This window comes from Myripristis murdjan, chromosome 18 (genome assembly GCF_902150065.1).
Source record: "Myripristis murdjan chromosome 18, fMyrMur1.1, whole genome shotgun sequence".
NCBI lineage: Eukaryota > Metazoa > Chordata > Actinopteri > Holocentriformes > Holocentridae > Myripristis > Myripristis murdjan.
In genome coordinates, this window is record NC_043997.1 from 15143036 (window position 1) to 15170467 (window position 27432).

General features: G+C 43.5%; 1 protein-coding gene across 1 annotated transcript; it reads left to right on the forward strand.

Annotated features, from left to right (window-relative positions):
- Window positions 1–1419: 1419 nt before the first annotated feature.
- Window positions 1420–27373, forward strand: hdlbpb (high density lipoprotein binding protein b). Its single transcript, XM_030076036.1, has 28 exons — window positions 1420–1507; window positions 2769–2847; window positions 3943–4044; window positions 5766–5917; window positions 6281–6496; window positions 8261–8467; window positions 9719–9934; window positions 11428–11634; window positions 11720–11827; window positions 12949–13053; window positions 14062–14140; window positions 14992–15131; window positions 16086–16190; window positions 16307–16420; window positions 16511–16597; window positions 16711–16842; window positions 17234–17452; window positions 17961–18182; window positions 18331–18549; window positions 19057–19198; window positions 20387–20514; window positions 20707–20811; window positions 20983–21117; window positions 21723–21866; window positions 22375–22554; window positions 23044–23160; window positions 24514–24672; window positions 24778–27373. Exons 3-28 carry the CDS (start codon window positions 3969–3971, stop codon window positions 24868–24870), a joined length of 3807 nt encoding a protein of 1268 aa, XP_029931896.1. The 5' UTR covers window positions 1420–1507; window positions 2769–2847; window positions 3943–3968; the 3' UTR covers window positions 24871–27373.
- The last annotated feature ends 59 nt before the right edge of the window (window positions 27374–27432 follow it).

Below are 27432 nucleotides of genomic sequence, written 5' to 3' on the forward strand. Positions count from 1 at the left end.
GTGTAAAGTGATAGTACTGCATTTGAGATGGTACAGGGATTGGATAAGATACAAAAACGGCAGTGGTAGCAGACATATTGATGAATATTCAATATATGCAATAAGCTGTATGGTATAGTGCTCAGTATAACAGGTGCGCAGAAGGAGGGGCCTGATCTCCTGTATGCCTCGCTATATTTCAGCTTTGCACTTCCACCTAGCGCCTTGGGTTTGGAAAGACAGAGTTCAGAGAGGGATCTTTAAATAAAATAAATGCCTTCTTCAAAATAAGAGCCCTAGTCTGAGCTCCCTGGCTGGGCTGACTGAAATGATCCTCATTTTTTTCCAAGTTGAACTCTACAGTCAGTTAATGTTAGTATAGGACACTGTTCAAAACCAGTATTTTTAAGTTAATACTAATCACTTTAATGAGGTATACAATTTCAGTCAGTGTATACATTGGAATTCCTTGATCATTATTATCATTTTTAAATGATAAAATTATCTCCTGTATCTGTACTTTCGGATTCAATTGTTTGCATTTTTTCCAGACTGCGGCCCAACTTTAACTGGAAAACTGCCTGCACCATATTTGTTAACCTAGCCACTCATTTCAGGTCCTTAAGTGAATCATATATGCAAAATGCCTATTAGTTCTGTGCATTTTGTCATGTGGCCAGTGTTTATGTGGTGAGGCTTTAATGCTTCACTAAAAAAAAAAAAAAAAAAAAAATCATAACCCACAATCTCACACTGAAGTATATGCATGTTAAGGCCTCACCTACAGCAATAACTGTGTGTGTGTGTGTGTGTGTGTGTGTGTGTGTGTGTGTGTAGTGAACATTTTTATTTTATTTTATTTATTTTTAAAGACACAATGTTCATTTACACCTAGCCACAAAGGCAGTCTGTGGGTCTGTAGCCACATACCATTGAATCAGATAACAAATTTTATTTTGTTTTATTTGCAACCTGTGAATTCCAAAGTAATCTGTTGTTGTTTTTGTCTGAACTATGGCATGAAGTTGAAATTCTTCTGCAGGTCAATATCCAGACAGCATAAGCCAGAGAAAAGTGTTATTAAAACCTGTGTCTCTGTTGTAGCATGGCAGCTGCTGTCTCCTGCACACTGCAGAGCATAATAGGCCTCTATGAATGAGAAGTAGACCCGGCCAGTTTGATGGACGTGAAAAGTTGCAAGAGCTGCAGGGAGGATGCACCGGATACGTGCGACATTTTAGTCACTTGTCAGTTACATGCAGGGTACAACATATTAGTCTGTGACCGCTGTCTTTGAAAAAAATATGTAAGGGACATATAAAGTGAGCAGAGATGTAACAGACGCGGATCTATTTAACTTGGATGCTTCTTCTGCTGCGCAAAGATACTGCGGCATTTCCTTGCTCAGTGAGTCACAGTGCATGCGGTATCACTCCGCCACAGAGGAAATGCTCCTAGACCAATCACATTTATGTTTACACCATCACCTGTCAAACACACAACCTCTGGTATATTTTCTTTCTGTAAGGTAGGATATCTGCAATATGTGTTATCCGGACTGTTTACCTTAATGCGAACATCGCGGATGCTGCTAGAAAATCTATCGAGACAGAGCTAACCAGCCTGCAGTGTGCGGAGCCTGCAAGGGTTAGCAAGGTTAGCTCATTCTAGCTAGCGAGCCGTGGCTATCTGTCTGGCTTGTTTTTTAGCCGATTATCAGAAAGTCCTTGCGCGTAATCATCACCGACTGAGGTCGGACCACAGTGATGCGTGTTAGCTTAGCCACCAAGCTAACCAGTGTTTGAAACTCGTAGCCTGTTGACGCTAACACACAATAGGCATTGAAGCTAGCGGGAGCTTCAAGCAAGTCCCCTCAAGCTAGCTAGTACCGTTAACTTTAGCTCGGCTCGACAGGCGCACAGCAAAGTCGTTAGCACAATACACGGCTGGATTAACTTCGTTCATATCATTCGTTCATATCAGCCACATTTTCCTCCTCAGCCATTAGACTGTAATGTTAGCGAGCTAACCATAACCCGTCCCTGCTCACATAGACCCCATGTATATTTTTGAAACATAGAAAACACAGCTGCATGCGTTAATTTAGTAACGTTAAACAGTGTTGCAGCGAGTCAAATGCAACTTTTCTCTCTCTCTCTCTCTCTCTCTCTCTCTCTCTCTCTCTCTCTCTCTCTCTCTCTCTCTCTCTCTCTCTCTGTATGTGTGTGTGTATCCCTATCTGACTCTTTCTGTTGGACCTCCCAGTTAAGGTCTAGCGACTACTCTTTCGTAGCTTGGGTTGCCAGTTTTGTTCTCCAGGTGCTCAGTGCAGGCTTGCTCTTGTAATAGCTGATGTCCCATTGTGGTGGGCTTGCAGCCACTTACTGCTATTTCATCCCCAGTGAGCACCACTGCAGGACACCAGGGGCTCAACTTATGGAGGGGGATGTGAGAGAGAGAGGCATCTAGATTATGTTGTGCAATTAGATGCACTTTTGCATGTGGGAGGGTGTGCCCACACTTGTTTGTGTGTGTGCATGGGCTCAGTAGTTGACAGACTTTAATGAGTGAGTATTTGTAGAGAGAGGAAGGATGAAGGCTGGCTGAGAGATACTGAGAAGGGGAAGAGAACAGAGAAGGGAGGGGAAAGAAAGGAGGAGAATGAATCACAGGCTGTATAAGGTGCAGTGCAGTGTGGGTGTTTACAGTTATTAACCCAACCTCTGTGCTGTACGTCTGAGTCTGCGAGAAAAAACACACCTTTCTCTTTTCCCTCCCTGTGCATCCAGGAGCTGAGACAGAGATTCACACTGAAGCGCCTACGGTAGCCACCAACTGGACGGACTCTCTGGCAACGACCTTTTGCAGGTAAGCCTGGGCTCACCTTGTACAGTACAGTTAAACATTAACCTGCTCCTTCTTGGCTCAAAGTGCTTCAAACTTGGTGTTGCCTCTTATTCCTCTAGATGCATCTTCTGTCTGTAGTTTATTTTTCTTGCAGGGGAAATTGACCTTTGTACTTACTCTTGTAACATAAGCATTATGCAAGGGAAAGATGTATTTTATACCTTTTTAAGAGTTCGAAAAACAGATTTTATCCCAAGGTAAAAACTGGAGAACCAAATCTCTAGGCTGTCATGCTGTCAGTAGTCAAAACCTGGATCTGCCCCATTGACAGCTAATTGGAGAGTGATTTTATAAGCTCCCAGTAAGGTTGAGCTGTTTTCCATCAAATGAGATTTATTTAATTGCTGTGCCAGCAGTTATTAGCCATAAAATGCAGTCTCCCTCCAAAATCCTGACACTGTCACCGTGTCCACAAAGTTGCCTGTCATTCACAGTTTGTGGATCAGTTCAAGGATTTGTCTCTTCGTCAAGAGAGCCAAGTCCTCATGCAGTCAGTGTTTTTGGATTGATTTACCATTTTAAATGCACAGAGAATTGCTGGGTTGACTCACAATTTTGATGTAAGCTGGCACAATCCTGTGATTTGGTACCTTAAGGAGTGTCAGCTCCACTTGTTTTTAATCCAGGAAGGTTCATTGTGTATGACTTGTGATAACCCTGTCCCTGCGGCTGTATTGCTATATGTATTTGTCACAGGCTTGTAAAGTGTTAATTGGAGCATCTCAGGTGCAGAGCGCAGCATCAGGGAAGTGTAGCAATGCCACAGAGGCGGCCCCATTCTTCTGGGGCTTGTGGAAAGCAATCCTAGAGAGTATACCACAGCTCAGACTACAACCAAGCGGGACAAAACAATGTAAAGAGACATTTTGAAAGGGAGCGTGTATAGCTCAGGGTATTTTTTGAAGCTGAATTGCCCATTTAGGTGTGTTGCCCCACTTCAAGGATGCAAAATTTAAGTCTTCCTTTTCCCCCCAGAGATTATAGTGTATTGTTTGTTGTTGATTTTTTTTTTTTTTTTTTTTTGCACCCCATCCTCCCCCCTCCTCTCTGTCTCAGTGGAATAGCGGATTAAGTCTTGAACCATGAGCTCAGTGGCAGTGTTGACCCCGGAGAGCTTTGCGGAGCATCGCAGTGGCCTCAAGGACCAGGAAATTACAGGTAACACCTGGCTGTCTTCTACTAACCTCCCCTCACTGTTTGTATTTTCATTCATACATAAAGTGAAAAGCTTTACATCTAGGGCTGGGCGATATGTTTTAAATCAATGTTATGATAATCATGATTTTCTTTCACTTTATGTGTGCATGTATATCTATCTATCTATCTATCTACATACACACACACTATATGGACAAACGTTGGCACACCTCTTAATCAACGAATTCAGGTGTCTCTTTCAGGCACATGCACAGGTGTATAAAATCAAGCACCTAGCCATGCATTCTGGCTTTTTGAAATAATTGGTCGTTCTGAAGAGCTTGCTGAAATCGAGCATGGTACTGTAATAGTAATAAAATAGGGTGCCACCGCCACCGTTGCAACAAGTCAGTTTGTGAAATTTCGTCCCTCCTAGATATTCCACATTTAACTGTTAGTGGTGTTTTTGCAAAGTGGAAGCATTTAGGAACCACAGCAACTCAGCCACCAAGTGTTAGACCACATAAAGTTACAAAGCGAGGTCACTGAGTGCTGAGGCACATAGTGCGTAAAAGTCACCTACGCTCTGCTGACTCAATAACTGCAGTGCTACAAACCTCCTTTGGCTTTAACATCAGCACAAAAACTGTGTGCCGGGAGCTTCATGGCATGGGTTTCCAAGCACAATGCCAACTGTTGGATGGAGCGGTGTAAAGCACGCCGCCACTGGACTCTGCAGTGGTGGAAATGTGTTCGGTGGAGTGACAAATCACGCTTCTCTATCTGGCGGTCTGATGGACGAGTCTGGGTTTGGCGAGTTCCAGGAGAACGTCCCCTGCCTGACTGCATTGTGCCGACTGTAAAGTTTGGTGGAGGAGGGATAACGCTGTGGGCTTGTCTTTCTGGGCTCGGCCTCAGCCCCTTAGTTCCAGTGAAGGGAAATTTTAATGCTTCAGCTCACCAAGACATTTTGGACAAATCTCTGCTTCCACCTTTGTTGGAACAGTTTGGGGAAGGTCCTTTTCTGTTCCAGCATAACTGAGCTCCAGAGCACAAAGCAGCTCCATAAAGGCACGGCTGGGTGAGTTTGGTGTGGAGGAACTTGACTGGCCCGCTCAGAGCCCTGACCTCAACCTCATCCAGCACCTTTGGGATGAACTAGAACAGAAACTCTTATCCAGGCTCTCTCATCCAACATCAGTGTCTAACCTCACAAATGCTCTTCAGGATGAATGGGAAAAATTCCCACAGACACACTTCAAAATTTGGTAGAAAGCCTTTCAGGAAGAGTGGAAGCTGTTCTAGCTGCAAAGGGGGACCGACATCATATTAATGCCTATGGATTTAGAATGGGATGTCAGAAAATCTCCTGTAGGTGTAATGTGTAGGTGACCTCCTACTTTTGTTCATATAGTGTGTGTGTGTGTGTGTGTGTGTGTGTGTGGATATATGGCTTATGTATGCAAAAACATGTTACATAATCAAGTTAATGGTCTCCGCTTTGAACCAAACAGTAATGTCAGGTTTGATGTCAAACAGCTGAAATTTCAAAATAATAATCCTATTATGCCACATTTTGACTTTTTAAATGAAATTTGCTCTTTTAAAACGTATATATGTATATGTTCATCAATTTAGACAGCAGAATTGTTACAGTATCCATCATCATGACGTGATTCTAAATTTCTCCTCACTTTTAAATCATCACCATTTTCTACCTCCAATCATCTTGTGTTGTCCAGGCTGTGTACCGGAGGATGAGGCCTACATCCCCACCTACCTGGAGGCCTTCCCTCCCCTGCCGGAGAAGGGGGCTCCAGGGGAGAAGGCGGGGGAGCCGGCTTCAGCATGGGGCAGCAAGATCAGGCCCATCAAAGCCTCTGTGATCACGCAGGTCAGACAGTCGCACACCACATTCATATAGTATGCAAACACACACCAACACAAATAGCATGAGTGAATACAGATACATAACGGGTAGGGGAGGGTATTCTTTTTCAGCGCATGCTCCCTGGTTTGTTTTGACATTCAAAACTAACATCCTGTAAGCAAGAAGATTTAACTGCGTGGATACACTGAAAGCAGCCATGAAAACTAAAACTCTGTCCTCTGCTCTTTTGATATCCCTCAGATTCTGGCTGAATTTTGAAACAAGGCTTTTTGCCCGCGGCAGAGTTGATCAATAAAATGCACAGTGCTGGGAAAATAAGCAAATGTGAGACACGCTGACCGAAATTTGAAACTTCTCCCTCGCTAGGTTTTCCATGTGCCGCTGGAGGAGCGCCGCTACAAGGACAACAGCCAGTTTGGGGAGGGCGAGGAGGCCAAGGTTTGCCTGGACATCATGCAGCGGACGGGAGCCCACATTGAGCTGTCTCTGGCCAAGGACCAGGGTTTGTCCATCATGGTCACCGGTAAACTGGACTCAGTCATGAAGGCTCGCAAGGAGATCGTGGCTCGCTTGCAGACTCAGGTAAATCCGATGTGGTTGTTGTGCTTGTGGTTTCTAAACTGTAGCAACACTTGCGATGTAGGATGAGGAGGCTGTAGCTGTTTTTTGGTGTTTTGTTGACAAGGTCTCTGGAACAGGGTGTTTAACTGGTTAAATAACATTTAAACAAGCAAGAATAAAATAAATGATAAAGGAATAACACTACCTGTTGTTACAGTTTAAGAAATGCAAATGAAATGATGCAACCAAGGTGAAGCTTGTCTGATGTCACTTTGCTCTAGAAAAGATTAAATGGATCAGGATAACAGCCCCTTGTTACTTTGGCATGGAGCTGTCGTATTACGTTGTGAGTTTTGTTTCTCTGTTATTTTTAGCCACACAAGATTATTACCATGAATCACCATATTTTCTCTGAATATTTTTTTCTTGAAAACATCTGCTATGACCATTTGTATTGTGTAATGAGCATTGTGCACTGGCGTTGAACTAATTGCATTTTGTGGGATTGTAAAGAAAACTTGTTAAAGAAAATATCTGTTTCATGAGAAATTCTTGATGGCAAATGCCACTAAATTTAAGATTATGTGTTCTTTTATCTATGATAATGCTGTGTGTCTTCATGTTTTGCCACTGTATAAATAGCCATACTAGATTATTTGATATTGGTGAACCTGAACAACTCTGACCTAAAATTAGAAACCAGACTGAGAGCATCAAACAGTAAAGTTACCAGCATTCCTGAAAGTAAATCAGCAGACAATCATTGTCACCTTCTTTGTCTTTTTCAGTCCACTTTGTGTGGATCTATGTGTCTGTGTGACACCAACAACTCCTCTAAAGGCAGGATAATAACAAAAAACCTTTTTGAATGCTGACATTTATTTGTTCTTCTTTTTAAATGAGGGGCAGCAAAGTGGCATAGTGAGTAGAGGGCGACCACCTCTCCACTACTGTCCAAGAAAAAGACAGTAATTCCCTATCAGCATCCATGGATGAGTTTCACCTTGACCTCTGACCTCTGTGTGGAGAGCCAGAACAGGGCTTCCCTAAGAGGATAAATAAAGAATCAAATACTTTCATTAATTTATGATCAATTCAGGCATATTTCCTCAGATCAGCTTTCAGTGGTGTCTGCTGTGGTTCATTTTAGGAAATAAGTACGTCTCAAGATACCCAATTCCAGTTAATATTATCCGCATTTAGAGAAATACTAGCGATGCAGACAGACTGACTTTAAGTCTAAAGTCTGAGCTGAAAAATGACCGTCAGCTCCCAAGGGTGGCCTTTTTTGGTCTTTAGCAACAAACATGCTGATTTCCGCTCCAGTCGATGCAGCAAGGCTTGCCCGTTTCGCTGAGTTGCAGTTATTGATGGAGGAGTGCAGAAAAACACTGTTTCTCCTCTTTGCAAAGTGGAATGCCTTTTTTGTTTTGATTACCTGCTAGGAGAGAATAGCATTAAAGATTTAATATATATTGTTATTGTTACTGCAAAGGACAGAACAATTTGAACAATGGAAATCCTCTTAATGCAGAAACTAGAATACTGATAATCTGTGTGGTGTGTGATCATTATATAATCTGAAGCTGCACTATCCCCAGATCAGGAACTGAACGTGGTGCGCTCGTGTGCTTTTGTTTGAATTTGATGGCTGTTTGAGATTTATATTACACCATTCCCATCAGTTCAGTAGATTATGTACCTCTAGACAGTTTATTAAAGCATTTTCAGCTGTGGCAGAAGAACAATTGACGCACTTGCTTCTTTATTGTCGTCCCTCCCCAGGCCTCAGCTACGGTAGCCATCCCCAAGGAACACCATCGTTTTGTCATCGGTAAGAATGGCGAGAAGCTGCAGGAGCTGGAGCTGAAGACGGCCACTAAGATCGCCATCCCGCGCCCTGACGACCCCAGCGCCAACATCCGCATCACAGGCACCAAAGAGGGCATTGAGAAGGCTCGCCACGAGATCCTGCTCATCTCCGCCGAACAGGTCAGCTCCGAGCGGGCATCAGAGCCGTGAGACTAGACAGTGTACTGTAAGGATAGTGATGCGATGAAAGACACACAGGCCTGAGACCAGAGATGTTCAAGTGGTTCAGTCTCTGAAGCCGTAAATATGAGCCATCAATACCCAAAGATTGCATCCCGCCAAAGCTGCCTGTGCGTTTCAGTGATGAACGGCAAGTGGTTGTGCAGCTGAACCGTGACATTCACTTCGGGCTGTGAGATATGAAGATATATATCGAGTGACAAGAGAAAAATGTCTGTCAGAAGAGATTTTGCTCTGTCGATTCTGACGCTATTGTTGCAAAAGCCGTCACGGCGGTATTTTATATCTTTTAGTCTCAGTTCTGTTGCCGCCTCCAAATAAAAGGGGAAAAGAAAAAGGGCATTTCATTTGTATTTAGTTCACATAGTTTAACTGAGTTTAGAATAGTCATGATTCATGTGGTTATTTTGTATAAACTATTTTTTTCATCAAATTTACAGAAAATATATTATGCTATATATCGTCATCAGTAAATCCAAATCATGATTGAAGATTTTGTCCATATTGCACAGCGCTGCACTCAATATTGTAGTAAACCACAAATGTTCAATAAATCTTACAATAATTAAATTACAATGAGAGATGGACCATATTGTTATTGGTCTGAAAAGTGTTTTTACTGTTTATACTTGGCTGATTGGTGCCAAGGTGACATTTTTTTCTAGGAGTGTCTGACTTTGGTAAACTGTAAAATTAGACAGAGCAAAACATTAACAACTAATAAAACAAGCAAATAAAAGAAACGCCAAGACTAAATTATCTTAAGTTAGGCCTATCTGACCTATCTGTGCTGTGATTAGTACAAAAATAATTATTGTTATAGGTATCAGCCATAAAAAAAACCCATTGCATTACATTCTTTGTAATAGTTAAATAAAATTGTTCTACCTTAGATTACAAAACTGTCACAGTTGTGCATTTAGCAGGTATTTTATAATGGCTTTGACACAGACAGAAGTGAAGACTGAAACTTTTTAAAATTCTGTTTAACCTCGTTGATTGAAAATTGCATCTCTCTCTCTTTACTGTCACACGAGGCCCCCTTGCTTAATTTGCATGTTCACTTCATCATCACAGTCATCTTTAGTACCTTGGAGAACCTTTGTTTATCTATCTTGCTGTTTGACTAACTCTTCTGTTTTATGACACCTCCTCCCTCACCGCCTCCTCCTGCGCGCCCACACACACCAGGACAAGCGTGCGGTGGAGCGTCTGTCGCTGGAGAAGGCCTTCCATCCCTTCATCGCCGGAGCCCACAACCGGCTGGTGCAGGAGCTGAGTCAGGAGACGGGCGCTCGCATCAGCATCCCGCCGCCCAGCCTGCCCAAGGACGAGATCGTCATCACCGGGGAGAAGGAGGCCGTGGCCCTGGCGCTCAGCCGCATCCGAGCCATCTACGACGACAAGGTGCGTTTGGTTTCTGAAGACTTTGGTCCAGAGTTTTCAGCTAGAACAGAACCAAAAGTAGAGATCATAAGCCATCATCAGCCAACAGCTGGCTTCTACTTAATTGTAGAATTAACCTTAAGATTTTATTGGCTATTTTTAAAGCGACGGCTCACTTCCATTTGTGGAGGTTGTTAATTTTTTGTGTTGTTATTTTTTTCTGCTGTAGTCTCAAGTTTGATTATAATAATCTTTATTTGTATTGCCCTTTCAAAAAATGCACAAAGGAGTACATAAAATTAGTTGACAGAAAAACAACATCAGGAAGAAACATAAAAGCAAAGCAGGAAATAAAAGTAAAATATAAAGGGGATCAAGGGCAAAAGTGAGTTTTATAATGAGTCACAGTCTTAGTTGTTTATTTTCTCTAAAACCTGAACTTGAACTAGCTCCAGTAGCTATTTTGTTCATTTATGTATTCCATCTTTTGATCTGTTCCAGGTTAACATTTATGTTTTGGGCATTCGGGTGGTGCTCTTGTGTTGTCTTATGTTGTTGTTGTTGTATGATGTTGTCTGCTGCAACAGAGAAATTCTGCACCACAACTTGATAAATAGATGGGACGAAGGCAATGATGCGTGTCTCTTTCTGGGGGAACACGCATCAAAAGTCTGAGCTGATCACCTGCAGAGAACAGTGCGCAAAGTTAGACCTAAAGATTGAGTTGCTTTTAGGTTTAACGAAGCCAAAACGTAGCTGAAATCAGTTTAGCTTTCTTTTGATGGGGACTGAACCTGTGATCATCTGGTGACAGGACAGTGTCTCCAGCCACTTGGCCTTCTTGTTCCTGCAGCCTCAACTCTCATGTTAAAAATGCACAGGCCTAGTTAGTGCTGTTGAAGATATAACGACAATTGCTAAGTGTGTTTTCATGAATGGAGGAAGCTATATTTTGGTTTTTAACAGTGGTATCATTTTATTTGATACCACACACTAATGCCCGTCCTCTACAGAAGTGTGATAATCAGGAGTGAAAAAAAACAAGTAATGGATGGATGGATGGAGGGAACATGGCAGGGAAGTGTGCGTGTACCAGATGGGTGCCGCTGATAGGCAAGAAGGAGATAATACGAAGAGAAAATTGGATTTCACTGGAGAACAACAGGATGAGAATACTAATGTAATTTGGTGCATATGTATGAGTGGCAAAAACACAAATACACTCTCTCTCAATCTCTGTCTCCCCTTTTCCTGCTCTGTTGCCCTCTTCCCTTTCAATCATTTTCAATCAATTTCCTCTCTCATTTCCTCTTGTTTTTCTGTCACTCTCAATCCTCTTTTTCCTTCGGTTCTCCTTGTCCCTTCTCTCCTCCCGTCCCTGTTGTTTACCCGTTGACGTCTTCCTCTCCTCCTTCTGTCTCCTGTTGTGCTCCTTTCCATCCCTCACCATGCCCTGCATCCTCTCCTCTGTTTCCAACTCCTCCTACCCGCCCTCCCCTTCCTTCCTCCCGCAGAAGAGGAAGACCACCACCATCTCCGTGGAGGTGAAGAAGTCCCAGCATAAGTACATCGTGGGCCCAAAGGGCAACACTCTGCAGGAGATCCTGGAGGCCACGGGGGTGTCGGTGGAGATGCCGCCTCTGGACTCCAGCTCCGAGACCATCATCCTGCGAGGGGAGCCCGACAAGCTGGGACCCGCGCTGACGCAGGTCTACGCCAAGGTGAGGGTCGAAGTGAGTGTGTGAGCACAGTCGAAAGTGTGAGAGAGCGAACTTGATCGTAACTTGCAACCCCCCCTTCATGCAGGCGAAGAGTGTGATGGTGGTGGAAGTGACGGCTCCGGCCTGGCTGCACCGCTTCATCATCGGCAAGAAGGGACAGAACATCGGACGAATCACACAGCAGCTGCCGCGGGTAGGGGAGGGAGGGAGGGAGGGGAAAGGAGTGTGAGAGAGATGGAAAAATATGACTGCAGAAGAGCCGAAGCAGAGACCTCAGATAAAACACAAATATGCTCATTAGCTATCGAACAACATGAAAATTCAAAAAGAAGTTTCCACACATTTTCTTAATGTTAGAAGATTGTGTGTGGAAGTTTTCTTCTTCTCATGGAATCGCAGTTTCTTTTACACAGCTGTCGCCCGTCGTGTGCATTTTTTCAGCCAGCAATAGGAACATTTTAAAACTTAAAAAAAAAAAAAAAAAAGTATCGTGACCAAAATGATCACAGTTTTCAGTATAATTGCAGTATTGTAAAAATCTACTGAAAATATTAATTACTAATACACATTGGCATCATTTCACCATGTTTTGTATTGAAAATCATAACTAAATCATCAACTGTTTAACAATGATGCCATAAGTTAACATATGAAATACATAAGCATAAGAAATGCATTGTGAATGTCATTTACATCCACATGGCAGATCAGAGAAAACAGCAACCAAAAAGTGAAATTTCACGTTCCGTAGTGCAAGTTAAAGAGAGTGCAACCATATGTAAACAAATCAAATGTTCATTGTGCATATAAAAACAAAACAACAATGCCTTTAAGAAGACTTGATCGCTTGGTGCTAGATAATATGAGCTACAAAAAATACGATTCTCATTCTTGTGATAATTAAATGGAGAAACTGTTGGATACTCTTATCAAGATTCATTGTGAAACTGGTAACTGTTTCCTCCTGAGGACGTATCCAATATAGCAGAACACAGTGCTGAATGAAGGGAATAAATGGTGTGTAGTGAGTGTGTGTGACTGTGTATCTCAGTGAAATCGGACCTGTTACACTGGAGAGAGTAGTGAACTAAACCTGAGAGTTAAAAGTATGTGAAGAAGGAGGTAAGGAGATCAAAAAGATGTAGGTGAGACGGTAGAGCGAAAAGAGACTTGTGTTTGAAGTTGGAAACTTGTAGGAAGAGGTGACAAGATGTTTCTTTTAAAATGTGACAGACGACATACAGTCAGTACGGGGCAGGAGAAATGACTCTTTGACTCATTTGACCCTCATTGAGTTTGTGTGTGTGTGTGTAGGTTCACATAGAGTTTACGGACGGTGAGGAGCGCATCAGTCTGGAAGGGCCAACAGAAGAGGTGGAGCAGGCTCAGGCCCAGATACAGGACATCATCAAAGACCTGGTCAGTACACAATCATCTGTGACAAAGAGGTCGACCTGCTCTCACTCCTGTTTTTCCCTGAACCTCAAAGCCACGTTTCAGTGTAGTTGCTCAGTTACCGCCTGATTTAATTATTTGCAGTTGATGTAGTAAACAGTTCACATGACAACATGTTAATAACTTTTTTTGTCCTGTTAATGTAATGATTACATTACTGAATTTTATTACATTACTGAGAAGGCTGACATTTTCCAAAATGTAATAACTGAACTGATAACCTAATAGTCAAAATTCAATACGTACCTGTTATCCATGAACAAAAGTGGTAATCAGCTGTGGTGCTGCGTCTGAAAAAGTGGTGAGTGAGCGTGGACGAGGTCTTTGGTGATAATTGCAAATGGTTTACATTTTGAGAATGTCAGATGTTTTGGAAATTTCAGTGAAACACAGTAGTGTGCCTGTTATTACGTTGACAAGAGGAGGTTATCATCTCAGTGGCAGGCAAATTATAATGGGAATTAATTCACTGTAATTAATTTTTAATTTTAGCTAGCTTGAATTTCATTATGTCAACAGGATTATGCCAACTGATACTTTCTTAATGGTTTATTTAATGAGAAGTTATCAAATTAACAGTTTCAACATGCGCACCCTAAACAGCACGAGGCATCTTCACATCAGATTCTGTGTGTTTGTAAAACTCCTCGCTCTTCATTAGAAAGTTGACTCCTGTTCGCAGGGGCCGGGGCTTAACCACTGTGCCTCCGGGCAGCAGGCATCACTTCACACTGACAGACGCTGACTGAGTGTTAAAATCTGGCATTATGCACGCTGCCGCTCCGTAACTCCAGCCCACATGCTGTAGGTGCACCGCTGAAAATCCCAGCACCTCTCTTGTGCCTCCCGGTTCAAATCGACTGACTCATCTGTGCCGCCCGAGGTGCCAATTAGTGGAGTTTATTCCGCTCTCGGTGCAGGTCAGCAGGCTAACATCTCTCTCTCTCTCTCTCTCTGTCTGTCTGTGTCCAGCTGGTGAGAATGGACTACACTGAAGTCATCATAGACCAGCGTTTCCACAGACACCTCATAGGAAAGAACGGAGCCAACAGTGAGTACACAAACAGGAAAACCGGGCAAACCATGAAGGGTCACCTAAAATATGTGCTTCAGATAAAAGCAGTACAATACAATACATGTATTGTATTTGACTGCACACACACATACACACTAAAGGTTGTTTACACTGAACATTAAGTACAGATATGGATACAGACGGAGCCTTCTGTCTGTACTCTGCGTTCACTTTGTCCATATTTATGCACATTTTCAGGAAACTTACAGGTGTGGATGAAACGGAGCAGTACCACCAGAAAGTGTCGGGCAGTGTAGCCGAGCGAGAACGATCCATGAGCGAGACTCAAAGAAGAAATTTTTATTATTATTATTGTTTTTGTTATTATTAGAGAAAAGAAACTTTTGACTCTGGGCTGCCCTCTAGTGGATGTATTGCTTAAGATCCATGCCAACGAGAAGGACACATGAAAGTATGTGGGCAGTGAGGGTTACATTGTTTGAAACGGACGTGTTTATTTTCGTACGTTAAGGGGTCATCAATGAGCCGTAACCCTCGTCTCAACCCAGATGACTTGGTTATGATGACTGTTCTGCCGGGTGACTCATAACACAGCAGGCGATGACGAAACACAAGTCAAAGTTGAAACGAGAACCATCGACAGTTGTAAGATGCAGCCTCGTTGCGCAGGCTGACAGCAGAACAGGCTGTTATCAGGATCGTTGTACGGGTCCCGTCACACAGTCTGGCATGCTGTAAACATAAAAGACCGTCAGAATTGCACAGTTTGTAACAAGTGCCTTCGAGGAAGAGAAACCTTGATGTATTTTTGAATTGCAGTGCGCTCTTTGTTTATTCGTACCTCCTTTTCCCTCACACCGCTTCAGTCAATCGGATCAAGGAGCAGTACAAGGTGTCGGTGCGAATCCCCCAGGACTCCGAGCGCAGCGGTCTGGTCCGGATCGAGGGGGATCCCAAGGGAGTCCAGCTGGCGCGCAGAGAGCTCATAGAGATGGTCCAGAGAATGGTGAGAATGGCATCCATTCATTCTGTTTAATCAGGATAATCCAAATAACTCATTTATTCATGGCTAGAAAACCAAGAAGCCTATCATGTCATTTTAAGTCACACGTTTCTTCCTTAATTTGATGCATTTCCTGTTGAAACAGGGTGTTGGGGTGGGACGTGATGTGATGGAGGCGTTAGTCAAAAGTGTAAACCAGTGAGAGATCAGTCAGGGAGTGAAAGGCAGTGTTATTTGATTATTTGTTTTACTGGTTGTAATTTTGTTTACTCCTATTGGATCAGCACAAGGTTTTAAGCAAAGATGTTCTCCAGGAAATCAACTAATGGGTTTTTGATTAAAAAATATCCAAGAAAATAGTAACAAAGTGAAAAGGACATCTTTCATTTCATTGTTACCTTTAGTGTGAAACATCAGAAAGTTAACTCACTCACAGAAAAGCTGACCCACACACTATTCTGCCCTACAAAGGTAAACAGCGCTGTCTAGTGTTTAGATTTGTTGTCATAAATGAGCCCAGTAATTGCTCCTAAATAACATGCTGTCCTTTACTGTAGAGGCAATAATTCTCATGATGCTGGTAGGCTTTGAAGTTTCAAGTTTATTTAGAGCCTTTAGTCATTGTTACAGTCTCAATGGGATTTACTGGCACACAGTTTATAGAAAACAAATTGAAACCTTCTGACCTGAACTCTCACAACAGTTACGAAAAAAACTCCTTAAAAATCCCAGAGGCTAAAAAGAGGAAAATGGAAGAAGTCTTGGGAAGGGTCACGGAGAGAGTTACTGCTCTTTGGCTCGATTTCCTGCCTTTTCACCATTTGTTGTGACAAAACATAACAAACACTGTCTCGGTCCAAAGTGTGTCTTAGCCAGGCTTTTCTCTTTGGGGAATTTTGTAATCACAAAATTACTTTTTTTAAAAATAACAGCATGCACGCTGTTTTCCATTTCCAGGAGAATGAGCGCACCAAAGACCTGATAGTGGAGCAGAAGTACCACCGGACAATCATTGGCCAGAAGGGAGAAAAAATCAAGGAGGTTCGAGATAAGTTCCCTGAGGTGAATGAACTCCCTTTAATGGACTTTATCGTGCCTCATCTTCATACTGAAACTGAAACTTGTTTTCTGATTAATTTCTAATTTAATTTAATGAGGATTATTTTGTCGTCTTCCAGGTCATCATCAATTTCCCCGACCCGGCTCAGAAAAGTGATATAGTTCAGCTGAGAGGGCCAAAGAATGAGGTGGAGAAATGTGCCAAGTTCCTCCAGAAAATCATTGCTGACCTGGTATGACCCCCTGCTCTCTCTCACATTCACCCTCCTCTCACGTTTTGTAGTCGACTCTACTGCAGTATTTTTTTTTTTTTTCTTTTGTAGATAGAGAATAGCTTTTCGCTGTCCGTTCCCATCTTCAAGCAGTTTCACAAAAACATCATCGGAAAGGGTGGCGCCAACATCAAAAAGGTGAGGCTTTTAAATGTGTCATTTAATGTCTGACACTTAAAATGACGTCGCCAGAAGAAACAAAAGTGTATTTATTATAGGCACAAAGTAACTGATGATGTGTGTGCCTCCAGATCCGTGAAGAAACCAACACTAAGATAGACCTGCCGACAGAGAACAGTAACTCAGAGATGATTGTCATCACAGGGAAGAAATGCAACTGTGAGGCGGCCAGAGATCGAATCCTGGCCATCCAGAGGGAACTGGTGAGAAAACCTTGCAGCCTGTTGTGTTGTGTCGCTGCATGCAGGGTGTCTGGGAAAATCGCAGAATGCAAAAATCACATTTGCATCAGTTTTCCATCTACGGTTGCTCCTCAGAAATTTGAAAAAGCACGATTGGTGTAAGAGGATGTGTTCGGGAGATTGATCATTTTCAGTGGCAAATACTTAAAAATACCACCAAGTTAACATTTTCCTTTTGACATTTAGTAAATGGTCTTGAGCAGAGTGAGTTTCTGGGGTTCTACTTGGATTACAAATCACCAAAAAGATGTAGAATCAATCAGAATAATTTCTCTCTGAATAAGTAGATGTAATTGATAATCCCAAAAGTCCCGCATAAATATTAGGCCGGCTCTCTTTGCCCTCCCTCCAGGCCAACATCAAGGAGGCAGAGGTCACCATCCCTGCCAAGCTGCACAACTCCCTCATCGGCTCCAAGGGCTGCCTGGTGCGCTCCATCATGGAGGAGTGTGGCGGCGTTCACATCCACTTTCCCTCCGAGGGCTCCGGCTCGGACAAGGTTACCATCAGAGGGCCCGCCGGCGAGGTGGAGAGGGCCAAGAGGCAGCTGCTTCAGCTGGCCGAGGAGAAGGTAAGCAGGAGGGAGGAGAGGCCTGAAGGACGTTAATTAGGGTTGGATTGACGGATTAGAGAGTGAATGAGGAGAGGATGAGGACGAGAACAGCGAGGAGTGACCGCAAATGACTAAATAAGAAGTGAGTCATTGTTGAGAGGGAAGGAGAGGGCAGCATGGTGGTCTGGGGGTTAGTTTCATAACAAAAAAAGCTCACAGGTTCTGTCTTGTTAAGTGCTCTGTGAGCGAATCAAAGTTGAGGTATCCACAGACACTAAACCCCTGACTGCTTACTCACTGTCTGTTGCTAGGGATAAGAGCAGCAGCTAAATCTTTAAAATGTAAAAGCAGAGAGGTAGGAGAAAATGAGCGGCGAGGACAAACTGCTTCTCCGCGTGGCTTTGTGTTCTAAACATTTTACCCGAACGAGAGGGCAAGATGAAGGTTGATGTTCACCCCTTCACTTTCCTGTTATCTTTCCCTCCTGTTATCTCCTCTCCTCTCTCCCCTCCTTTTCGTTTTTCAGCAAGTCAACAACTTCACAGCCGAGCTGCAGGCCAAGCCAGAGTACCACAAGTTCCTGATCGGCCGCGGCGGGGCAAACATCCGGCGCGTGCGGGACAGGACGGGGGCCCGCATCATCTTCCCGTCGCCGGATGACACGGAGCAGGAGCTGATCACCATTGTAGGGAGAGAGGAGGCTGTTCGTCTGGCCCAGAAAGAGCTGGAGACCCTGGTCAAAAACCTGGTAACTATGAACACACAGTTTGTTTTCATGGGTAGCTTAATATACTTAGGGTGTCAGAGCTCTAGAAAGATGACACCATCTTTACTTTTACCTACCTCTTGCCTTCGTTCTTACCTTTCTTGTGCCCCCCTCCTCGCCTCCCTCTCAGGACGACGTGGTTGAGGACAGCATGGTAGTTGAGGTTCGCCACCACCGCCACTTTGTGTGTCGGCGAGGCCAGGTGCTGCGGGAGCTGGCCGAGGAGTACGGCGGCGTGGCCGTCAGCTTCCCGCGGACGGGAGCCCACAGCCAGCGCGTCACCCTGAAGGGAGCCAAGGACTGCGTGGAGGCAGCCAAGAGACGCATCCAGGAGATCATCGAGGATCTGGTAAGAAGAACAGTGGGGAGGAGAGAGGAGGGGGGTCACCGAAACCTTTCTTCCTTTTGGGGTCAAGAATGTGCACAGCAAACTTATGCACAGTATCTAAATAAAACATATTTGAATTGTTGCGGTCAGCCAGGATCTGTGGTGGCGGTCAGGGCATCATATTCCTGTCTCAGGGATACACATACCAAGTGTCTTGCTGATTTTGTGTTTCCACTTCAGGAAAAATGTCTAGCAAGGGAACTGTGAGTTTTCCAAGTCTGTCAGTTTTGAATGAAAAAAATGCAAGCCCTGTGTTTTTTTTTTTTTTTTTCCTAAATTACAATTTTATCACAAGGACAGTGAGCTTGGTACTCAGTTTTGTCCATGTATGAATTGTTTATTTGGTTTGGGATTTGTCCACATGAGCCTGTGTCTTTGGCATGAGGTCCATCAACTGTAAATACAAAGACAATGGCGCACATGTGTGTGGTGCATAAGGTCCATAGAAGTCTCTTCTCTCTCCTGCAGGAGTCCCAGGTGAGTATAGAGGTGGCCATCCTGCAGCGATACCACCGGGCCGTCATGGGGCCTAAAGGCTGCCGCATCCAGCACATCACCAGAGAGCACGAGGTCCAGATCAAGTTCCCCGAGAGAGACGACAGCGCTGCAGGTCAGACGCACAACACAAGTGTTCCCGCATGTCTCTGTTTTTCAGTGAACCCTCCTATTATGTTTGGGTCTATTTTTCCCCAGCTAATGTTTAACGTCTCTAAATAAATGATTAACATCATTTTTTTTTTTTTTTTGCTTCATATTTAATAACGTTTCCTAATGTAATGGGTACTACCAGGTAAACATGAAATTCACATAATGATATGTTTTCAATGTCCTGTACACACTTCCTGTCCTGTAACACAATCGGTTAAAAATAACAAAATCTGTACTTAGAAATAATATAAAGCCATAAAAACACCAAAAGTTTATCTTTCTTTCCAATTTTAGGTCAATCAGTGAGATTTTATGGTGATTTGCATATTTTTCCATAGTTGCGTAACAGGAATACTGGATGTATAAGTGGGGGCTTATGTTTTAAATTAAAGGGCTATTTAGGAAGTCAACAAAGAAACATAAAGTACTTGACACATAAACTTTGGTAACAATTTTAATTATAATAATTTTGTGGAGCTTTAAACTGCTGGGGTCAAATTGACCCCAAACATAAAGGATGTTTGTAAATTTGAACATAACAAGAGGGTTAATATGACCCTCGCAAATAAAGTGATTCTGACATAAGGTGCTATTCCACTGGCGTGACTCGCTGGATCCACATCAAAGCAGGAAAGAAACGCCTGTCATCAACTAAATGCTGATAAAATCTTTCCACGATCTGTAGCAGCTTTATCACAGTTGTTCTTAGGTTGATAAATTTGTTTTAATCCAGTGTGGAGGTTTGTGTATCCGGAAGATCAAAGTTCATCTACTCAGATCAGTGCGATCACTACAAAATTATGACTAGGGCAAGTATTGGCACTGATTCCCTGATTTGAGTCAATTCAGATTCACAAGGTCCCAATTGATTCAGTAACAATTTCATTTAGCTAACACCGTTTCACTTCCACTGCAAAAAAGCACTGATTAAAAGATCAATCCTGGAATGGCGTTGGATTGTTCAAATTAAAATCACAGTTATTCAGAAAATCAATATTTTTCTCCCAGCCTTAATAATGACTAGATTTTCTGTAGTTAGTCTATTTCAAACCCACATGGTAGACTGTGGTGAAGGCTCCACATCCTTTATTGAGTTTCTTTACCCACTCAGATCTTAGAAATTGATGTTTTCTCAATGGTGAACTCCCAGGTCAGGAAGCTCCGCCCCAGGAGAACGGTGAGGTCAGTCCAGACGCGGAGTCTGCCCCCCGCAAGTGCGACGTCATCACCATCTCCGGCCGAGCAGAGAAGTGCGAGCTGGCCAAGACCGCCCTACTTGTACGCATCAGATCACGGGTTTTCTTACTCTTTATTCTTTATTCGGAGCGTTTAACGTAGCATCTGCTCTCTTCAGATTGATTTCATTTTCTTTTCTCTTTAAATTCTCATCTCATTCGACCCCTCTCGTCTCTTTCCTCTCACGTCTTCTGCACTAATTTTCTTCCCGCTCCACCCCGCCTCCCCTCTCAGGCGCTGGTGCCCATTACGGTGGACGTCGAGGTGTCCTACGAGCTGCACCGCTACATCATCGGCCAGAAGGGCAGCGGGATCAGGAAGATGATGGAGGAGTATGAGGTTGGTTTTGTCTCCCTCTGGTGTCACCTTGTAACCGAGCGGCAGACGCTCACTGGTCCTGCAGGTTGAAGTGGGTTCAGTGAGTTGCAATTACAGAAAAAAAAATCAAGGATCTGTATTTGATTAGTGTATACACGCATAACGTGTGTGTGTGACTGTGTGCGCGCGCAGGTGAACATCTGGGTGCCTCAGCCGGAGCAGCAGTCCGATGTGATCAAGGTGACGGGTCAGATAGCGAACGTGGAGCGAGCCAAACTGGGCCTGTTGGAGCGGGTCAAGGAGCTGCAAGCCGAGCAGGAGGACAGGGTACACACACACACACACACACACACACACACACACACACCTGCTACTCACGCTCTCAAAAAAGTAACACAAAATCCTTTCCATCTGTTGTTTTAGCTTGTAGGTTATTTCTTTTCACAGCACATCTCTTACACGATCATTCTGTGTTTATGAGCTTGTTCTACAGCAGTGCTCGTTGAAAAATACATTCCTAATTCCTTAAAATGTAAAATCTACCTCACATCTAAAAATATACACCAAATAACAGAAAAAAAAATCAGTTGTCAGCCCCAGGTGCAGCATATTAAACTACCTGACAGAAACTATGGAATCAATAGATATAGATAGATAGATTTACTTTATTGATACCAAACTGGGAAATTCCCACGTTACAGCAGCATCAATAGAAACATAAAGTAAAATTAAGAAGAAGTATATACAATAAAGACAATGATTTTACTAACCCCTGACTTATCTTCACAACAGCCGTGAAACTGAAGTGGACACGCTGCTCGTGCATCCGGATATCAGAGTATCAGCCAGGAAAATGCAAGACAAATGGGATGCCAGATGGCTGCACTCGTAGATGGATGGTTTTGTCACTGATCTTCGTTTTCTCCTCTCAGGCTCTGCGCAGCTTCAAGGCCACCATGTCCGTCGACCCCAGGTTCCACCCCAAGATCATCGGGCGCAAGGGAGCCGTCATCTCTCAGATCAGAAAAGACCACGACGTCAGCATCCAGTTCCCCGACAAAGGAGACGAGCAGCAGGTGTGTGTGTGTGTGTGTGTGCGTGCGCATTGACAAAAAGGATTACATGGTGACTGTTTTGCTCTGTAATGCCAGTGCAATATGGATTTGGAGTTTGTTGGCATGATTTTTCTCTTTTCTGTCTTCTGGCTCTGCTGTTCAGTTTCAGTTCATTTGGCTGGAAAACAGTTTCTCCAAGTTTCTCTTAGTCAGCCCGTATTTGTTGGCAAGGGATTTAACCCAACACGAGAAAACTTTCTTTTTTTACGAGGCCTTCAGAAACACATCAGATTATAAAAAAATGTCACCAATTTGACATGGAAATTGCAGTAGAGGATTGTTTTTCAGCCGACTGACCGTTCACTTTCTACACTCGCACATTTGTGTCATCCCTTTCATCCACATCTCTCTCTCTGTCCTCTCCTCCTCTCTCACTTGTCTCTCATGTTTGCCCTCAAACTTCACGTGCACTTCCTCTCATGTTTTCCCCCTTCCTCAGTAACCTCTTCTCTCACTTCTCGCCCGCCAGGATGTGATCGTGATCTCGGGGTACGAGCGCAACGTGGAGGAGGCGCGTCAGGCCATCCAGCAGCTGGTGGCCGAGCTGCAGGAGATGGTGAGCCAAGACGTTCACCTGGACCCGCGGACGCACGCCCGCATCATCGGCGCCCGGGGCAAAGCCATCCGCAAGCTGATGGAGGAGTTTAAGGTCCAGTGTTTGTTCTGGGGTTTCACTCTTTGATAATGTGTCAATAGTTCATTTTTGTGTTCATAACCGTTTTTTCCACCTTGGTTTCTTCTGTTGTTTTCTGCTCTTCCATGATCTATTTTATTCCACTTTCCTCCATAGCATTCTACTCTGTTACATTCCATAGTGTTCTCTTTTATTTTGTTCTGTTTAAGGCTGAGCAATTTTATTGATTCTGCGATATATACCAATATTTTGTTTCCCCAGAAAGTATCGATTTTTCAGCTGCGAGTATCGATACATTATGCCCCATTCAAATCACCAAAATCACTCTGTCCCTTTAAAATCTTTCAGAAAATGATGTAAGTGTATCGAATCGTATCAAATCATATCGAATCGTATCGTGAGCTGAATATCGTGTGCTTCAGCCCTAGTTCTGTTCTATATCGCTGTTCAGTTCTTTCATGTTTTTTTACTGTTGTCTATTCTGTTCTCTATTTTCCTCTTCAGGTGGACATCCGGTTTCCGCAGCCCGGCTCCGATGAGCCAGACAAAGTGACGGTGACGGGTTTGCCAGAAACCGTCGACAACGCCATCGACCACCTGCTCAACCTGGAGGAGGAATATGTGAGTTTGCACCGATGCAGAACGGTGATCTGTCTTTGGCGGGCTGTTTCTTAGGACAGCAGCTACGCACAACTCAGCCACCACGATAAATAAAACCTGATATTAAACCATATATACATTATGCGCTGCGGAGGCTCACCTGGTTAGAGCGTGCACCGTGTAAACGAAGTATTAGAAATTAAATTAGTTTCTGAGCCTTGCATGAATACTTCCACCCTGTGTCCATGGTCCTTACACAGCAGGCTCTGAAGTCACAGAAAAATATGACACATGATTTTGACAAGGTGTTGAATAGTTTGGCAGTTGCACATAATGTCAAGAAAAGTATGGAAAAATACTATTATTCGATGAAGACAAATATGACTACACACCTGAATTACAAGTGCAAGCAGGATTATTTATTCCCCCTGCTCTCTGTGTGTCACTAACACACACGGCTCGGTCTGTTAATGATCCACTCGAGAGTCAAGCTGCGCACATATTTTTATAGCTCAGACCCACTACCGCTCTGTCATTTTGGTGTGTCAACTTCTGACTGTATCCATGGATACCGACTCTCACAGAGCTTTTTAAATGGTCCGCGTGAGCTGACATGTCGGACATAACCACTCTCTGGTACAGGGCGTGTGTTTTTTTTTCCAACTACAGTTAGCATTTCATCATTTTGGCTTAACATTCATCATGGGGAAAAATCACATTTGTTTGTGGGCCGAACAAAACACACATTTTGACAAAAGAACAGTATCCAAGAGGTCAAGGAAGAAGACAAAGAGGAAATAATTATGTGTGGCTGATGACTGATAATGAGTCTTAAGAGTCTGATGCTGCGGTCAGAACGAGTCTTTTATTTTCTCCTAAGGCTGATTTCATGACAAATTTCAAAATATTATTGATCATCAATCCACCAATCACCTTTCACCGTCGACAGCAGTGATTCCTGTGACCGTGCCACTGAGGCTGCGGTGGCACGGCTTCAGGATGAAACACACACATCGCTAGAACCAACCGACTTACACCATAAAACCTCTCACTCAGTAAAGCTGCTTTTTTCTGTTTTGTAAAAGATGACTGACATGTGTGACTCCTTCCCTCATGACCTTTAAACAACATTCAATGTAACCAGTGCAGCTGTAGCATCGCTCTCACTGCCATTCTACTATCATTTCAGCCAAATTCACAACTGTTTTCTCACATTTACTGATATCAAATGAGTAAAAATGTGTGATCAATCTTAACCAGGTGCTGAACAGAAAACATGTGACTGAAAATTCTCAATGTGTCCAGATGAAAAAACACAAAACAAAAAAAACCCTCAGGCTGTGGTGTTTTGAGCTCCTCTCTCTCCTCTCTCAGATGCTTAGCGTGACAGAGACAGAGACCATGGCGGCCTACATGAAGCCGCCGTCTCGCTACGGAGGCGGAGGCGGGGGAGGAGGAGGCGAGGACAGCAGCGCGGGTCCAGCCAAGGGCTTTGTGGTGCGGGACGCCCCCTGGAACGCACCGGGGAACAAGGTGGGAGCAGCTGCACGCGGCCAGTCCTCAGTTAAGTCACGTCTTGCATCTGAGCCGTTCCAACAAGCACATCGTGTTGTTTGTGTCGTGTCGTGTCTGTCCCAGGCCCCGGACATGAGCAGCGCTGAGGATTTCCCCACGTTCGGAGCGGGTGTGGCCCCGAAGCAAACCTCCGCCTGGGGTCCCAAGAAGTTCTGAAGCAGCTCATCTTCAGAGGGAAAAGAAAAACCCTGTCAAGCTGAACGAGAGACAAAACGAATCTCCAATCAAACTGCTGCTCGCCTTCCCTCCTCCTTTTCTCTCTCTTCAGTGAGTTCCCTCCTCCTACCCCCCTTTCCAAACCAGCCACAATGAATTCTGGGAGAGCTAGCTGCTCCTTTTTCCTCCCCTTTTTCGTCTCTCTCCTCAGTACCTCCGAAAACAAAAAAAAAAAAAAAGATTGTTCCTTCAAATGTTGAGTGCGCTCTTCATAGTCTTTTGCCGTCCCACTCTGCCTCTCAGTCAGTCTCACCACCTCTGCTGGTCTTGCTGAAACATTTCGCAAAGAAAAACTGTCATCCCTTCCTCCCTTCTCTCCCTACTGCCAAAACCTCCCACAAAAAATTTAAAAAACAAACAAACGCACTTCCTCACTCGCAGTAAAAGTTTCACGGAGGAAGTGGAATCAGAGAGCACCAGCTAAATATCCTCAGACATCTGAAGGGAGGGGCTTTAAGGGAGGGAGGGGCGGCGCTGTAAGACTATCCACGTTTAGAATTTACCATAGCAGACGTCTTGGATTTTTAAGCTAAAAAAAAAACAAACGAAAACAACAACAACAGAAAAAAAAAAACGAAAACAGGGGCGTGTCTGTGTTTTACTGTGCAAGAAGAGTTTCTTAACATCTTTTAAGGTTCTTTTCCTGTGGTTTTTACAAGGAGGTTTCTCGTTGGCTCACCTTTCCGAACACTTAAAAAATGTGTGATGCAGCAGGTGAGGCAATGGCCGTGTGTATATATATATATGTGTGTGTGTGTGTGTGTGTGAGAGAGAGAGTGTGTGAGTGTGTGAGTGTGTGGTAGTGGGTTCAGGAGAGGTCTTTCACCCACAAAGTGTTTGTAGTTCCTCGTATATTTATTATCGAGCTGGGAGCAAAATAGCTACTGTAGTTGGTTTTCTCTAGGTTTTCTTATTCAAGTCAAAAAGATGTGAAAGTCCTGCACTGATTGTTTGTAATGAAGGCTGTTTTGTCACTACTATTTATTTATTCATTAACAAGCCATTTTATTTGGACTACTGTGATCTTGTGTTTTTATAAAGCACTCACTGTAGCTTGATGCTTACAACCTTACTTTGGGAGTGCGTACTGTACGTCAGGGTCGGGGGAACGTGTTGACGATTATGTCTAAGTGTACAAAGAACTTTTCGCTATTTTTTTAACTGTGTTTTTTTTTTTCTCTGGCATATTTGGAAGACTGTATGTGTGTGTGTGTGTGTGCGCGTGCAAGTAAGATGTATATTTGAATGAAGCTCAACCAAACTTTTACATGGTCTTGTCCGTCCGTTTGTATCTTCTCAAAGCTGTTGTCCTTTTGAGGGTTTCTCCCTTTCACTTCATAAACGTCCCTAATTTCTGTCTGCAAACACACTACGTACGCTCCTCCAAATTTACAATCCTCCCCTCCACCCCAAAACAAAACAAAAAAAAATCATTATCAATAGCTGCACTTTGGTTTTTGAGGTTAAGAAATGTCTACTTCAAGACCCTTGTTGATGGCCATGAGATTCCACTTGTCTTAGTGCACAAGCGCTTCACATGTATTTAGTCTTATTTTGTAGCACTTTTTTTTTTTTTTTAAAAAACTGCCCCCGTTCCTTTTTCCAGTTCTGAGAGTCAGCTGTCAAAATGACACATGCCCTGTTGCTGATCAATACTGCTGGCCCAAATTCAGTCTGCTTAAAGTAAAACTGAGCTGAGGCAGGGTGATGGGTTGTCTGGTTCCCTGGGTGTGATGTGAGTCCACACGGCGGTGAAATATCCTCATCAGCTGCTCCGTGCTCCCCTGCTCTTAATCCAGATTACTGCGTTTGTGTCTCTGTTCACGTCCTCAGAGCGGCAAAAGAGGTGCCAAAGCTAAAATGACATTTTTTTAAAATCCCCTGTCAGGATCAGCAACACGCGGCGGCAGAGTGTGTGTGTCAGTAATCTCACCTCCGTCAATGCGCTTACAGTTTCTAGACCCGGCGCCCCCTCTCTGAACTCCGCTGCTGATTTCAAGAAAAGAAAGGGATTTGGACGAATGCATGTCGACATTCGTGGCATTATAAAAAAAGATGGGTTACATAAACATTTTGTTGTGTTTTTCCACAACAATCCTGACATCGTAGTCATTAAGAAATTTGGTTAAGAAAATCAGAGAAGATGATACTAATTTAACCACAATATATTAAGTTGTGATAGGCGGAGGTGTAGGCAAGCTATGTCCGAAATAACATCAAAGCATCCACGTTAGTAATTTACCCCAAAATGATATAAACTGTTGAAACTGAATTAATAATATAGAATTAAATCAGAATTCTCTTTTTACTGTTGCTGTCACCTGCCATCTGCCACATGAGAGGCATTTTTTTTTATTTTTGAGAATTTAAACCCTGTCATGAGCTCACGGAGACGCCCAGGAAACCGTGCAACCCCACTCTAGCAAAAGTTCAATTTTTTTTTCTTTACCTAAAACTTCCATGTGCCTGTTGTCTTAAATGAAGCAAAAGGGCCAGGGAGAA

Excerpts from the sequence above, each read along its gene's own strand:
- hdlbpb (XM_030076036.1), top strand. The coding sequence starts at position 3,969 with ATGAGCTCAGTGGCAGTGTTGACCCCGGAGAGCTTTGCGGAGCATCGC. Across the intron at positions 4,045-5,765 it reads CAAGGACCAGGAAATTACAG|GCTGTGTACCGGAGGATGAG; the intron begins GTAACACCTGGC and ends TGTGTTGTCCAG. Across the intron at positions 21,867-22,374 it reads ACAAAGGAGACGAGCAGCAG|GATGTGATCGTGATCTCGGG; the intron begins GTGTGTGTGTGT and ends CTCGCCCGCCAG.